This window comes from Notolabrus celidotus, chromosome 3 (genome assembly GCF_009762535.1).
Source record: "Notolabrus celidotus isolate fNotCel1 chromosome 3, fNotCel1.pri, whole genome shotgun sequence".
Classification (NCBI taxonomy): domain Eukaryota; kingdom Metazoa; phylum Chordata; class Actinopteri; order Labriformes; family Labridae; genus Notolabrus; species Notolabrus celidotus.
Window position 1 is genome coordinate 22,065,230 of NC_048274.1, and position 16,585 is coordinate 22,081,814.

General features: G+C 41.1%; 1 protein-coding gene across 1 annotated transcript; it reads right to left on the reverse strand.

Annotated features, from left to right (window-relative positions):
• Window positions 1-898: 898 nt before the first annotated feature.
• mafa (v-maf avian musculoaponeurotic fibrosarcoma oncogene homolog a (paralog a)) lies at window positions 899-12,553 on the reverse strand. The gene is made up of 3 exons (XM_034680880.1): window positions 11,231-12,553; window positions 3,250-3,315; window positions 899-1,104 (listed from the first exon to the last, which is right to left on the reverse strand). The coding sequence occupies exons 1-2, from the start codon at window positions 12,196-12,198 to the stop codon at window positions 3,288-3,290; spliced, it is 996 nt and encodes a 331-aa protein (XP_034536771.1). The 5' UTR covers window positions 12,199-12,553; the 3' UTR covers window positions 899-1,104; window positions 3,250-3,287.
• Between the last annotated feature and the right edge of the window lie 4,032 nt (window positions 12,554-16,585).

Below are 16,585 nucleotides of genomic sequence, written 5' to 3' on the forward strand. Positions count from 1 at the left end.
TTCCAATATGGTAAACAATATGTTTGGGCTATGTAAAGTCTTTTCAGAAAACAATCGGTGACAATACTGATACTACATCCATGTTTTATACAGTCTATGGTTTAAACTGAGCCATGCAAAAAAAAAAAGACTGAAGTCTGTACACGTCATGGGTCTTGGTTTATGGCTTAGCAAGATCGTACATCAGGAACAAAATAAAGATATCTGGACGTCACTTGTGATGGCTTCGTCCATTGCTGCTCTGCCTTCCCGCCCATCCACAGTCCACCAGAGACCCAACAGTATCTCACACCCTGAGCAGGGCTGACTAAGCACTTACCGCTGAGCCTCTGTTCTCAGAGCGAGAGAGGAGCGCCATGCTGAGAACTCTGCCACAGGAAAATAATTAGCAAAGTGGAGCTCTGCCCAAACACACTGAGCTAAATCTAGTACCACTTCACAGACAAACGCAGCCATAAATCTTCCTCTCTGTTTATTTGTTTGTTTCTTTTTTTGCAAGGAAAACATCATGCTCACAATAAGATGGAAAAAAAATGATCTTCTTAGTTAAGTTTCATGGTTTGAATTTGAACCTATATGGTATGAAGGGGAAATGTAAGATTACACCAATGGAGTGGCTACCAGCCTCTTTGCACTCTTTCTTCAGTCCGTTTGGGATCAAGCTGACAAACTTGTGCTTGTTGTCCGTCTCACTGTACATGGATATCTGTATTTTTAACTTTAAAGTTAGACCACAGTGTCTTTGGTCAGCCCGGGGCTAAATATAGCCAGCTCCTCCAGAGCAGTCTCCAGTTTCTCACTCCTTTCCGAGAGGCAGGTGGAGCAGAGAGGAGGAGGAGAAGGAGGGGTAACACCCAGTCTTGAATAAATCATCCCCCGACTTTTGACCCATATGAAGCAGGAGGTTGTTTTTGTACTTCTTCTCGCTTTGGCCTCTGCAACCCCCGCTCTATCTCATTCATTTTCTCCTCCACATGACAGGTCAATCTGGATCGATTTCATCTGCCCTCGACGACTGAGACCAACATCCTGGCACCCAGAAATAGAGCTCCCTGTGATAGAGGAGCCTCCGACCAACCAACCGTCACTGTAAGCACGCAGCTCCTAGGAGGGTTGAGCGAGAGAGGATGTGGAAGCAGAACTATTTAGAAGACATTCTCAAGAGGTAATTTATTGAACAGATAACTGAGCTGATACAAGGAAGCAAAATACACTTGTGAAGAAACAGACCATTGTGACGAGATGTGGTATACAGGTGACACTTCTCAGCAAGTTTCACCCAAACCATCACGGCATTTATGGCCCTGCCTACCTGTGACAGTGCGCTGATATGATAACAAACACATGACAAAGCTCAGAAAAACACACAGAGGCCTGCTCCCCCAATCTATATTTACACTCAGCTCTGTTTCCCACACTTACAGTACACATACACCTGGTGTTTTATCTCTGTCAGCATATTCTGGGTCCTTCAGCTCCCTGCTGGGCTCTGAACTCCTGTGTCTCTTTGCGTGGCAGACCCCTGAGGAGTGCCTACCTTCATAACACACACACACACACACATTCAAGTTGCAGGTGAGACACTCTTGCAGTCTCATATCAGCGTTAACCTCTCTTTATCTCCTCCCAACTCAACTTCTTGCAGGGTAAAAACGTGTGTGCCTAGAAAAAAGCTTTTTCCTCCTGCAATGTTGGGGTTTGCACATGCAACTTGTTTTTCTCGTGGTGTGTAGGCAGTCCTGGCCGGAGTCAGGACACTCTTTCCCCAGGCAAGGACACGGAGACCTGGCTCTCCGTCTCCATCACTCAGCCTGTCCTCCTGGAGCTACGTGGCCAGACTGCTCATCGCCCTCCCCCCTTTTCTCATATGCATGGATTTGCATAAAACAAAGACAAGGCTCTGCCTTAGTTGCAACCGCTAAGAACAGGATGGACCCGACCAGACCACACCGTGCAGCACACATCCCCTCTAAGCTTGGGCTGGCAGGCTGTCAGAGCCAGGCATCAGTACAGCGCAGTGGCACGGTGAGGGGAACAGAGATTTACGAGGCTGACAAAGATAGACACCCTCATGGTTTTCCACTTTCATTCGTTTAACATCCGTTCTTGGCATTGTTTATATTCCACACCCCTCAGCGTGGAGCAGAGGGCACCTAATTCACAGTGATGACGTGGGAGGAGAATCGTAGCACTTAAAACACTTCATCTAAAGATGATTTGTCCTTGTCTTCCCTGATGGCTTTTGTCCTGCGTCCCCTCCTGAAGTTAAGTGGAGCTGGAGAAAGGCCAGCTACTGATCCCACTCCCCACTTAAACACATCAAGTAAATAACACTAGATACAAATACATGGACGCATGAACACACTGCAAACACACTGCAAACACACTTTAACGTGGATACGCTTTCGCTAAAGTAGGATATCATGAATCCAAACTCAAACCTTCTCTCTTCTTTTCTTTCATGATGAAGCTTTTTTTAGGATATGTTACAGAACGAGCAAACTATTCCAGGAACATAAAACAAACAATATATGATCATGTATATATAAACTCTATATGAACCCCTTTCTGTCTCTGCAGACTGGAGGATTCTTCACCACTCTGCCTTCTGCTTCCGTAGATTCTCTATGCCTTTTTTCACAAAAAATCTAAACATGTAATTTACATTTGAATAAGTGGACGTAATCTGCTGGTTGTGCTGTTAATGCAAACGACTGAGAGCACAACATTCGTACGTGTGTATGAGTGTGTGTGTATTTTATACGTAGATTGAAATAAGGTTTTTAAATGCTCACAACACTCTGCAAAGTTACTGCATCGAGGCGATAGTGAGAGATTTGATGGGGAGAGATATCGACAACATAAAGAAGGTGTGTGCTCTTAAGTATATGAATAGGAATTGACAAACCATGGTACATTATGTATCCATTATGGAAGCCTGCAGCAGCTATAAAACTCGCACTATTATATGAGGTGACTGTATCCACTCTATTTAATATGAGAGTCTTATATTAATGAATAATTTATCTGGATTTCATTGTGTAAGTATATAATTGTAAAATAGGAACAACATGACCAGTAATAAATTTGGATGATGTTTGACAGCTGTTTTCATTTTTTAAGGGCTACTATTTTGTGGACTTGTTTTATACATCTGACTTCCTTCACTGTTATGAAGTTAAAATTACAGGGGGAGAAGAGACACACACAGAAAACAGAGCGAAAGTGATCAAGACAGAAGTGTTTTACCTCAATTGGCCATGGGCACGCAGGAACCGGGCTGGAAATCACAGATGGAGGAATTTTCTCGACGACCTGAAAGAACAGATAAGATTGAACAAAACACATAAGAAAAGATAAATGAATATCAATGCAAATACACAGGCTTTTTTTATTCTCTTCCCTCTCTGTTTCTTTTATTGTGCATGTCGCTTCCCGCCACCCTGACACACTGACACACACACACACACACACTCTCACACATACACGAATGAGCACAAACAATCACAAAGAAACAAGGAGATTCATTCCGAGCGAGATTCACTCTCACCTTGTCTGTCTGCCGAAACAGTACATGTATCATAGTAAGCGTTTGATGCGCAGGGAAATGTAAAAATTTGCATGCAAATAGATTCTACAGGCAGAAGCCATGCATCAAAACACTGTAACCACAAGAGACAAAACTTAAATATCTAAGCATACAGAGTGCCGTCGCACAGAAAAGGAAAAAATAGTTTTATGGTGAGGCCATTACTCCTGCTGGTTTCATTAAACTACACAATTAATTGTTTCAAAAGGGAGTGAATTTATCATGCACGCAAACAAACAGAAGAAGATGGGAATGTCTGCCTTTCTGCTACCTCATGGGCGACACTTTCATTACCTCTGCTCAGACAACATACAAAAGCAGCCTTTTCATATTTCCTATATAGTGTTGCTGAACAAGTTAAAACGGTAGCTTATAGCCCGTGGCTCCACACTCTTTGAATCCCTTAGTTTTTAGAGCTGCAGGAAAACAGAGTGCATATGTTGTTGAGTCATTGTAAACCTTTATTAGCGTTAAGACAGCTTGCATTTCAAGCCTTTGTCCAAACTGTGTTAACTTCACTGAAAATGAGAAATTAAGCAATATGTTTGGGCAAAAAGATGAAAACGGCCCTAGAAGGGAAGAGCTGAATCAACACAACAGTGAAAATGTCCATATGTAGTATACGATATGTGACAAGTGGAAATCTCTCATTTTTAGTGTAAGGCATACTTTTTTTTATTTTGCCGTAGTTGTTTGCTGTTTTTTTTTTTTATTTGAAGTTGAGTCCACGGGAAGTACTTAGGATAAAACATAAGAAAGAGAAAGACTTGACTTAGCAAAAGCAAAAGGAAAAGGATTGTTGTTTTTCTATGTAAGTCCTCATTGGAGGTGTTTTTCCTGAGCATGGCTTCATATTTCATAAAAATCAGCGTGCTCTTAATATTTAACGTGAAACGAATGTAACACTGAAAATGCAAATAAAGCCCAACATTTAGGATTTGAAACCCTGCTTTTGATCACATTTCTGTTTATTGAGGGCTTTCAAAACTGTGAGCTGCTTTGAAAGATTATAACCCTTTTACATTTTTCTTTTAACTCTGTCACCTTTTGTACAGTGGGACTACTGAGAGATGGTGTTGCATTTATTTAAGTCACAGGCTCTTAGTTTGGGTCCATTTACAGACATATAAAATTACCCCAGCAAGTCCTGACCACCTCATTACCAACATAACCTGCAGCCAGTCTTTCAAGGACAACTCTCTAATGACACGGCGCATATCCGCCTAATATCTATTTGAAGCACGCCGTGACTTTCTGCCACAAAGAACGAAGGAAACGTATAGAAAGAGCAGAGCGTACTCTGATAAAATAAGCCACTTAATTGATCCCCGATGTCTGTTTCATTCTGCAGCACTGAGTGTTTCTGTACTGAACCTCTCATGCACACTGTAAAGTGAGAGGAGGGTATTTTTTTATCTCTGTCTGCCATAAATCTGAACGGAGCATTCACAGATGTGGATGCCACCTGGTTGTGGTGAGACACCTCACTACTCTTATTGTTCTTACCCTGCACATCAGGTTGTCCTCTATCTGTAAGGCTGTTCTACAGAAATCATACATAAGACCTCACAATATTTCACTTTGATAAACTTTCAGAACTTTAGGTTATCAACTTCATACGCAAAAATCCACTGATTATTTAATGATTATGTCTTTCTTCTTTGCAAAATTCTCATATACATCATACATACAAGTACCACTACAAACGTACACAAAACTGTGGTAACTTTGTGACTTCAACCATATGAAAAAAATTATATTTAAGTTACATCATGCAGTTAATGTCTGCAATGAAAAGTTTTAATTAGTAGTGTTTAAGAGCAGATCAATCATTCTGTTACTTTTGGCTCCGGTGAACAATTAAAGGGAGGATAACTGTTACTGATCAAAAGTCGTATGTTTTTGGTTTTTCCGGCTTTCTAAGTATAGACTGAGAATGAGCTCGTCTTTTTAGGCAACCCCGTATGACTCAGAGGATGCTTAATAGAGTTTAGCTTTAAAAGCCACTGGTTGTTTTGTTGTGTCTTTGCAGCCCCCACAATAAAAGCAATGAGTAACATGAGTGAGAGAGAGAAAAAAATAACTGCAGGCTGTGATCATCATGGTTGTTACAAACACTGCCACACTATGCCCATTATACTACTGTGATGGGATAAACCAGTGCAGATGCTTGTTAATTCATATTATCATGATTTTCATTTATTAGTGGCTTTTTTCTCCTCCACTACAGCAGATGACAACAAACCTTTGAGCTTTAACCAAGTTTTTCACCTGCTTTTTTCAATGTAATACTTGTCACTCATACACTTTACATCACCTTACATTCTGTAACCTTATTTTCTACTTCTCTGTGTTACTAAATAATATAGCTCTACCTTCAGAGGCAGAGTCATGTCCACTGAAGTTCTTTTTGCTTTCAAGTTATTCAATGTTTTAAGATCCCCAGAAACCTTCTTAAGGAACAAATAAAAGTAGCTGTGAGAACTTTCTAGGACAGCGGTGAAGTACAGGAAATCGGCATAACAATGGTGGCAGTGAGCGGTCTTAAGTTGACTGTGTAGTGTACCACGTCGGATGTGCATCTCATTCAGAGGGTTCTGGGCAGAGGAAATGAGCGTGAGCTCCCCAGGGCAGGGATTACTCTAATGACTTTGAGAGCTGCCTTGTGCGCTCTAACTTCTGACCTCTGCTCATCCTCTTCTCCAAAAGATGACAAGACACACACACACACACACACACACACACACACACACACACACACACACACACACACACACACACACACACACATGAATACACACGTAGACATTTAAACATGCAAAAACATACTATCCACACAAGCACTAATCGACCCTCACACGCGACTGCTGTGGGTTAAGAGATGCAGAATCACACACAAACAGCACAACAGATCCTCTGCAGCTCCTTCTCTGTCTCCAAGTTATGTCTGTAAGAAGGCAGACACCCATCCAGCTCTTATTTTGGGTCTGTCAAATGGGGTGCTGGTACTTGAGAGAGCAATGTGCTGCATCTTATACTGTCAGGCCGCATAGCTTCTACGTTCCACATGAGTGCATCATTGGAAAATCGATAGATTTATCACTTACATGACCATTGCACACTGGTGCCACATATATAAGGGGAAACATCTTTTGCAAATTAGATCTGTCTTCATGCAAATGTTGTTTAGCTTGTAGACTGAACTACTGGAGTCTTATAAGTGCCTGAACACAGAGAAACACAACACACACCATGCTGTGAAACTAAAAGGCTGAGCCAATCTATGCAGGGCCATGGAAGATTTGCCTTTGTGCTTCTTCTAGTGTACATAGTCTGCCGTGTTTGGTTTCTTTTCTAGTAGTGCATGGCATATTTTATAGTTCTAAAGCATGGTCATAAGAGGTTTAAACGATCTAACCCAATGAGGAAACTATGAAAATAAATGTTCTAAAGAGTCTCACAGAAAAGCTTTGAAAACAAAACCAGTTTCATTTTTACATGCCACCCTTAACACATCAAAAAAGCCAGCATACATACTCGCTGCCTTCAGACTAGGGAAACCTGGCTCCCAAATAAAGAAGAAAAATGTTTCCTCTTTGAAATGGCAAGTGAAACATTTTCTTTAAGGAGGAAAAGCAAACAATTATCCTCCCTGAAGTGATTCAATTCATTGTTGTGGTTAATGTGAAATATCAAAATAAAGCAGCACTTCTCAGATCAAATCGAGGTAATTAGATAAATTGAGGAAGAAAGAGAGCGGCTTGGCTGTAAATTGCATGGTGTGTGCATGCTAAGACCCAACACTGGCACAGCTGCACAGAGCCGCACTCACGATTTATCATCTCTACATCGCAGGAGCCAGCGGCCCACACCACTATTAATCATCTGCAAAATCATTTAATTCAGCCCGAGCCCGACTATTGTCTCAGTCTCTCCCCTCACTCTGGGCAAATCAGCCACCACAGCAGCACAAGCACCTCCGAGGAAATCACACAGAACAGAGCAGGTACAAGTGTTGGGTTAAAGCTGTCTTTTTTTCCTTTTCTTTTTTCTGCTTGGATAAGCTGTGTAGCCCATCGTCCAAAGCAGATGGTTCAGAAGGGCTTTTTTTTGTAAATTTAACGAGTTAAAATTTTATAACTGTAAATACTTCTGTTCATATTAAAGAAACAGTTCATCGCTTGGTGTTAAGGCTCCAACAGTGTGTTTAATTTTGATGAAAGGTGCCCTTTGTGAACATCCTCTGCTCACAGCTGAGTTGCAGAAAAGCTGACAGATCCAGACTGAAGCTGTCCTCAGAAACCTTCTTCTGAGTGTATTTTGGCACATTACTCTTCCTGTTTCAACAAACAAATTGTCCTGGTACAGTGAAACAAGATGCCCGCATGCCTTTTTCTTGTCCTGGAACTTACAAAAAACTTTTCTCTCCTGTTTCAGACAAGTGGCCTTTTCAGTTGGAGCATCAGTGCAGAGCAAAAGTAATGTAAAAAGCGGTTAAAATGTGATGTCTAACCACCAACTGTAATGCAAGATTTGGAACAGCAGCGCTGAGCCACTCTGCCCACCGCAGCGGCTGACTTACATTGGCACCTTCTCCAGTGCCCACTTGCATGCCTGACATGACTGTGCCCTCTCTGATCCCCCCCTTTCTGAGGGCACGATTGCTCCAGCCCAACATGCACACGCTCTGACAAACAGGATAACACAGGGTGAAACAAGGAGAGCAAAACGATGACAGGCTAATGACAGAGAGCACACGGTGTCTGAAAAACACAGATGCAAATAACGGATAGACTGCACATTCATTAGGAATCAAGAAATGTGAAAGAGAAAGTAGAAGATGCAAATATAGAGCTTGAGAAGCAACAAGATATTTAAATAGAGATGTCATCCTTACATACAGGAAATATAAGAAGAACACATGTACACACTTTCACAATTACACCTATTTCACTTCACAAACGTGCATGCACACACAGGAGCACATGAATACACACAAACATGCACACACACACACAAGCATGCACACACACACACACACACACACACACACACACACACACACACAACCAGAGAGAGATAGACCCTCACACACTGATCACAGGTCACATTTCACAATAAAATGAACAAGATGTGATAATATAAATCATATTTGGCTCTAATAACCACAAATGAGGATGTAATTCATGGTCCACAAAATTTAAATAAGTAACAAACATATACTATCACACCACCATGTATAATATTGTGAATGTCAATGAAGAATTTGAATGGAAATTAAGTGGAAATATTAACACAGAAATTATAACCAACACATTTTAGTTAGCTATGAGTTTCCTATGATCAGATTTAGTCAAAGTCCACTCTTAATTTGGGGCTTTGAGTGAAAATACAAATGTATGAAACAATAGCGTGTGTGTGAACAGAGGTACGTTTAAATGTAGGCCACTGTGTGCCTAAATCTTTGTGTGTGGTTCCATTATCTGTGACATCGGACCTGTATCATCTGTTTAATATGTAGGCGTTACAGTTAAGTAACTAAACCTACTTTGCTGTCTAGTGTTTGTGCCTATCGTTTTTCTTAACAGTTTAACTTTAAGAGCGAAATTGGTAATGCTGCTTCGTTCAGGGTGGCCCGTTATTAATTCAGTGTTGGCGGAATTATTAAAAAAACGACAGCAGCAAATTGAAGGTGTAAGTGTGAGCAGTGGAGAAATCTACATCATGTTTGGATTCCTGTTTCTTTTTGTACTAAACACAAAAGCTGTTAAGACAAGTCAAAAGAAAAGTGAGAAACTTGTTTAAGACAATTACATACATTTATTGCATATCATTTAATTGTATGAAATGAAAAAAACGAGCACATATGAACATCACATATGGTTAGTGAGTGAAATAATTTTGCACAGCAAAATATATATAATATACTATATAGAAGACGGAAGATTAATGAACATATTCTCACGATTTATTGGCGAATGAAACTCCCTCGTTTTATACATGCAGGGTGTCAATCCCTGACCATCTAACAATGTCCAGACATTATTGGTTATAGTAATTGTTATTGCTTCGCAAATATTGAGTTCGTTTAAGACAAAACAACAGTCTCTTCTGAACCGATTATAAAGTATCAAAATGTTACGAATAGCTCGTAACTTATTCTCTAGATGGACTTTTCTTTTACTCCCACATGAAAACAGGCGATGATTTTTAGTGCATCTCAGTCCCAAAGACATCAGCTCGTTGAAGAGACACATTTCAAAAAGCAGGCAATTTATTATTGACTTCGGCTGAGGGATTACTAAGTCCAACTATACTTTTTATAATACAATATCCAATGGAGCTGTCACACTTCAGTTTGAAGCACATGCTGCAAAAGCGCTGTTTATGCACTGCACAATACTGCTCTTTGTATCAGCTGGAGCCGAGCCAATTTCTCTGAACCAAAGTTAAAAAATACTTTATGCAGCACTCTCATTAATAATAATAATCCTATTAATATATGCTCCAACCTGTGGCACGTTATCTCTTACAACTTTGATTATAAAACTTAAATTATGCTTTCAAAATCGTTGTGAATGCAAAGTGGAATATCTTTAAATAACAATATAGGCTTTAAGCAACACATTTACTTCCAGGACAGGGTTTTGTTATTTCCTTAAAGTCTCTTTTTTTTTTCCTCCGCTGGTCCACTTCAAGCAGGAATGCATTGCGCATTCACTGCAGCCTAATGACAGCCGATGGTGGTGCACTTCAACACAGCTGAAATGCACTTGTATAGTTTACAAAGTGTGGGGGGAGGTGGGAAGTCCTGTCACTTTTTTGTTGCTGTCCCAAAAAAGTGAGGAGGCCATAAATGAAGTATGAATGCCATGCTGGAGTCATCCGACAAAAAAGGACATCTTCAAGCACAAAAAGGAAAGAAAAAAAAGAAAACCATACATGTCCAGCATGCAGGTACAGTTCAATAACAAATCTCTGTAAAAAAAATGAATAGATTGTGATGAATCAAGTCTTTTCGTTTCTCAACACAATAACAAGCAAACACATGAGATGAGGTGGCGTCAAACGGCAGGCTCGCAGTCCTCCAAGTTTGGCAGACAAAAAAGGGCAAAGTAATAAAAATACCAAAAACATATTGTCGATGGATGCAGGTTTGACAGGAATCTGTACACTTATTTCAAAGAAAAATGATGAAAAAAGGCCAAGTTGATGAACTTTATACTTGGTGCATGCATGCACACTTTGTATACTGCGGCATAAAGTTGTATCAACTTTTGAAAAAAAAAAAATCATGTTTTACTCAAACACTGCAAGTCTGATAAACAACGATGAAAAATGTCGACAAAGGATAAGCATATTATAATGTGTATGATAGCAAAAAGTAGATGAAAGGTTTTCTGAATATGCCTCTCCAAAATTAAAAGACGGACGACAAAGCCCTCAAAATCTAAAAACAGCCGCAGACAGGAGTAAACTCTTGTTTGAAAAAAAATATAAAATGAAAAAAATGAAAAAAGTTCTTGGTCTAGGCATTTCGGCCAAATGAAAAAAATAGTTTGATAATGAAAACTTATTTTAAGTTGGGGTGAGTAACTCATCTGATATTCTTTTTTTTTTCGCGGTAATGTCGAAACTCACATGAAAAACTCCGGGGATGAGGGGTTGTTGTCGCTGCTGGATCCATTTTCTCTGAAGCCGTTGCTGATGAGCTTCTCATACTTTTCTTTGTACGCGTCCCTCTCCCGGACCAGCCTGGAGATCTCCTGCTTTAGGTGGTCGACCTGCTGGATGAGTTGCGTCTTCTCCCCCTCCAGGACGTGCCGCTGCTGGACCCGCTTGTACCGGCAGGACTGCGCGTAGCCTCTGTTCTTCAGGGTCCTCCTCTTCTGTTTCAACCGGATCACTTCTTCCTTGCTGACCCCCCGTAGCTGCCGGTTCAGCTCCCGCACGGACATGGTGACCAGCTGATCGTCTGAAAACCGATCATCCAGGCGCATGTGTGGGTGAATTGTCCCCGAGGTGCCGTTGGACTGGACGCCCTGCGCCTGGTGGTGGCTGCCGCTGTGGTGGTGATGGTGGTGGTGGTGGTGTTGCCCTCCGTTCTGAGCGGCTGCAGCAGCGATGACTGCAGATACTACCGCCGCGGCAGACCCCATCTCTTCCCCGGCCATGGTGCCTCCTGCTCCGGCTGCCCCAGCAAACTGCTGGCCCCTTGCATAGCCATCGAAGGACTGGAGCTGGTGACTGCTGTTGATGAGCGCTTCGACTGCGTCTTCGGGGCTGAAGCCCAGCGCCTCTGGATTCAACTGCTGTTGGTAACCGGACATCCAGTAGAAATCCTCTATGTGTGTCTTTTGCTCGCTCCCCGAGCCCGGACTGGGCGCCGAGAAGCTTGGGGAAGGGGGCACCGAGCTGCACGGCGTGCTCATCGGGGTGGAAGACAAGGATCCCCCGGCGATAAGGCGACTGCACTGGCTGATGTTGCGATCGGGCTCCACCGGCTCCTTTTTCACTTCAAACTTCATCAGATCGAAGTCATTAACATATTCCATGGCCAGGGGACTGGTGGGCAGGTCGGAGTTGCTCATTGCCAGCTCTGATGCCATCCTCTTGCTGCTGACAGTCCTCCAAGCGGGGTGAAGCGCAGCTGTCAAACTGGGTTGGTTGTGAAGAACGTGAGCCAGTTTGATTTTTGAGCGTTTGTCTTGAAACTGAAAAATGAGCTTTTCAGCGTCCTTCTTGCAGGCGTGTGAGAGGAGTTTTTCTTTGCAGAGTCTATTGCACAGACACAGCAGTGCCGCGCGCACGAGTAGCGGAGTCCTTTTTCAGCATGTGAATTCGGCGGTTTTGGATTTCAAACATTTAACACTTTACGATTTCCTCATGAATGCATTGCGCACGCGGAGAGGGAGAACAGCCGAAAGTAAGGGAGTGAATGCAGCCTCGCACGTTAGAAGCCGCTGACTGGTGGGGCGATTTTTTAGAGGGATCACACAGCAGATGAGTTTAAGAGCATTGTAGCCGCCCTGACGTCAGGCTGCAAATGCGAAATTGACTCGGACGAAGAGCCAATAGGGTCGCACACTCCGAGAGCTAATTAGCATATTAGTAGCCCACTGAAACAAAAGTTTTCGCAACTGTCAAGGGCCGTCAGCTGACTGTCAGCTGGGACACGGACTCTTAACTCTTTTTCTGCTAAAACTAAAATCTTTGTATTTTTTAAAGAGCAATCATTTATTTTATGTTTTTTTTTTATCTTTTCCGATTTCAGTAGAAAGAAGTGAAGCGTGCATGCTGCGAATACATCAAATCAGGAGCACTTATCAAATAACATTTATAGACACGAGACTTATAGATAGATAGATAGATAGATAGATAGATAGATAGATAGAAAGATAGATAGATAGATAGATAGATAGATAGATGCTTTGACATACGTACTTTTTTGTTTTATAAACTCGCAAATCATAAACGTTTGCTCCAAAAGAAAGAAGAGCCTTCGCCATTTGCTCAAGGGCTGTCTTATTGTATATTATTTTTAATGTTTTTAAAGCCGCATGTTGACAGATGTGGTCCATACAAGAAAACTCACTTCAACTTGCTGAGCGTAGTATCAAATATCTTTATTTCATCATATGAAAACAAATATATATCATACAAAAGTACTACATTAACAATATTGAGAGGTGAGTTCAGGATCCGTTGACAAAAAGTATATGAAAGGTGGATTGAGGAGGTTTGTCATGCCTCTGCGCACAATTATAAAACTCAACACTGCCACCTTTTGGACATGCCAGGGCATGGGAGTCCCCCTTCAATCACTGTAATCCACACAAATGTCAAAGACAGAACGATAATTTATACAGGGATGGCAAACACAGTTGTTGTTTTTTTTCACAACACATATCAAGTGAGTCTTTATTTTGTTTATTTCATTGGAGAAATCTTGAATCTTCTAGGAGTTGCGTAAGAGAGTCAGACCTGAGTGTCAGGATTCATGTCAGTGAACCCAGTGTTCTTTCCAAACTGATCTCATGTCCCACAGCCATAAACACAACTTTATCTGAGCACCACATGCGTTGTTGTGGAGTCATATAAACCAATCTCGAACATTGCATCTTATCTCAGTTCAGAGGTCTCCTACTTTTAATTGACTTGAATACAACAGTAACATAAGGCAGTGTGTGTATCCACTGTGTGCCCTGTTCTACATTGAACAATGTTGATTATCACCCCCAAAAACTCTATAATCTTAACTGATGAGTTTATTTTATATCAAGAATCCCCTTTTATAGTTCTTACTTGCTGTACCAAAATAATAAAGAGACCATAACTAGCTTTTTATTCATGTAACAGTCTGGGATCTGAATGAAACTTATGATGACACTCCTGATGTAGAAATACTTCATTTATTCATCTTAACTCCGGTGTATTTCCCTGAATTCATCAATAAGGATGACTTTACTGAAGTATAGGACTTACACTGGTATGTTAGAGTTCTCTATTGTTTATGCATTAATGACAAAATCCAATCAACCCATGACACATGGCAGTTTTCTCATTCAATTATAATGCAATTGGTTTGGGAAAAGAGTGATGTAAGCTACACCAAGGCTCCGTCTCTCTGGCCAGTCAGTGTTGATTTCTTTTGTGGCCTCTTCTGACATGCTGCTGACAAATAACCGTTTCTTTCCTGTGACAAAAGCCTATAATCATAGTCTGCCTCTCTCTCTCTCTCTCTCTCTCTCTCTCTCTCTCTCTCTCTCTCTCTCTCTCTCTCTCTCTCTCTCTCTCTCTCTCTCTCTCCTCCTCCTCAAGTGTATGACCTCATCGGTGTGATGGGGTGTATTTTTAGATTTGGGGGGTGCACACTATTTAATGACAGGCCAAATCAGTCATGTCCCTGCTGCCAAAAGCTGTGGAAGATGATCCTGCCAATCTGAGATATATTTTCATAACTGTATGGAGCCTTGGTTGTCTAAAACTAAAGTTTAGGTAGTGTCTTCCAGTTGTTAACATATTTAAATGTAGTGGCAGCACTCCTTTAATCTCTTTTTTATCAGTTTTCTGGTGTCACAACTGTTAAAGCAAGAGCACAAATGTTTAAAGTATCTCAAATAAAGGATATCTTAATGTTGACAGATAAATGCAAATTTCTTGTTGAGGAAAGTTTAATAGTATGTCAATGGGACATCATAAATGATGCTGACCAAACACATAATTTAGAGTTTTCATGGAGGGCTTAATAGATGCGAGTCGGTATAACTGTATTTGGCTCCAACAGAAGTCAAAGAGGATCCCATTGTTTCTATTTCCATTCTGTTTCCTTGTCATCTGTTTGGGCTTACCTGTTCATGGGAAGGCACAGCAGCGGCCCGTTCCCTGGGGTACAGCCACAGTAGAGCGAGACTAATACGCAAATGAAGGGAGAGCTCATTAGTCATGACAGAAGAAAGTGGCGGACCTAATTTAGCTGCTTTTGTGTCTTTGAAGTTATTGATGATGCAGAGCGGAGAGAGATCTACAGTATATGGAGAGGATCTGTGAAGAGAACGTGTGAAACCAGGGAGGAAGAAGTTCTTGTAATGAGGCGGAAATGCATTGCAAAATTACAATACCATTAAAGGGTCAACTCTATTTCCAGAATTCTTTTTGTAATTTGTAAAATTGGAGCATTTTTGAAACAAGGAAGGAAACAGAGGAGTGTGGTTGTAGGACAACTGCAGCTAATACAGAAACCCCTTTATTCATGCTGATCAGGTTTGGTGGTTTGCATTGCAAAGTTAAGAAGTAACACAAGCTACTTACATGGATACAAAGACATTTTCAGAGCTTCAAAAACATTTTGGTCAAGTACTTTACAGACCAATGACAAGTTATCATCCAAGGTTTACAAAAACTACTAGGCAGCATTAATCCAAAACCTTACAAACATCTTCAGTAGTTTCCCTGGAACATCATAAATTGGCCACTAACTACTCCGTAAAATGTATTATGGAGATTACAGAGAGCATTTATTCGCACCATCATGCAGTATTGAAAGGAAAAGACAACTCATAGTTTGCTTTGAAATGGTGTAAGGTCAGTCTTGGGTAATAATCCCAAACTGAAGCCTCCTTTTTTTTACCAGCATGTCATAGGTTTATTCACATATGGAGTTATAGAGGCTGTATTTAAAAATGTTAGCTTTGAGTTCCAAATTCCACCTTTGCACATTTCAAAACTTTTGTTCTTGCTCCAGGGGCTCAGAGCTGTCTCACTGTGAAATTTTGAAGTGTTTGAGGGCTCTCTGAAACCCACATTAAAAAGCATTGAGACATTAAGGAATGAAGATCTCAAAAAAAGATTGAGAAACAAAACAAGGAGTCATTACCTGTTGTTAACCATCACAGTGTGTGTGCATGGATGAGAAAAACACACTCTAGATCATCTCCCTACATCAGACAGAAGTGCCTCCATCCAGGTTGCAAATTGTTTTCCCACTTTTCACACAGAGTCTGCAGCCATATCTGTTCCTGCGTTCAAACACACTGATGTCTCAGGTTAGCGTCTGGTGCTTTGGGTTTAGTGAAGCTTGAAAATGACTCATGTTTTAGTCTGCAGTGACAACACAACACAACAACAGACAACACAAAGAGGACCAGAATCACTGAAGTTGGAATCAACACTGCTGGAAGTAAACAGCAAACCCGGCCTCACTTATTACACATTTGCTCTATTTGCTCTATCTGTGCTGAAACAATTACAGGAGAAACTCAGAAATTATGTTATCATGTTAAACAATTCCACATGAACCCTCCATTTTACTGGCTGTCTGCAGTGACAGTTCCCTACTTTGAAGTTTGGACAGATATGCCAGACATCTGTCAATGGCTTGCGATAACCTCCTGAGAAAAAAGCTTTGAAATGTAAACAAATCCAAATCCTTTAACCCAAACTCAGCAATAAACATGACGAGCGTCATTTAGATTAGACTATTGGTGGTGATATCAG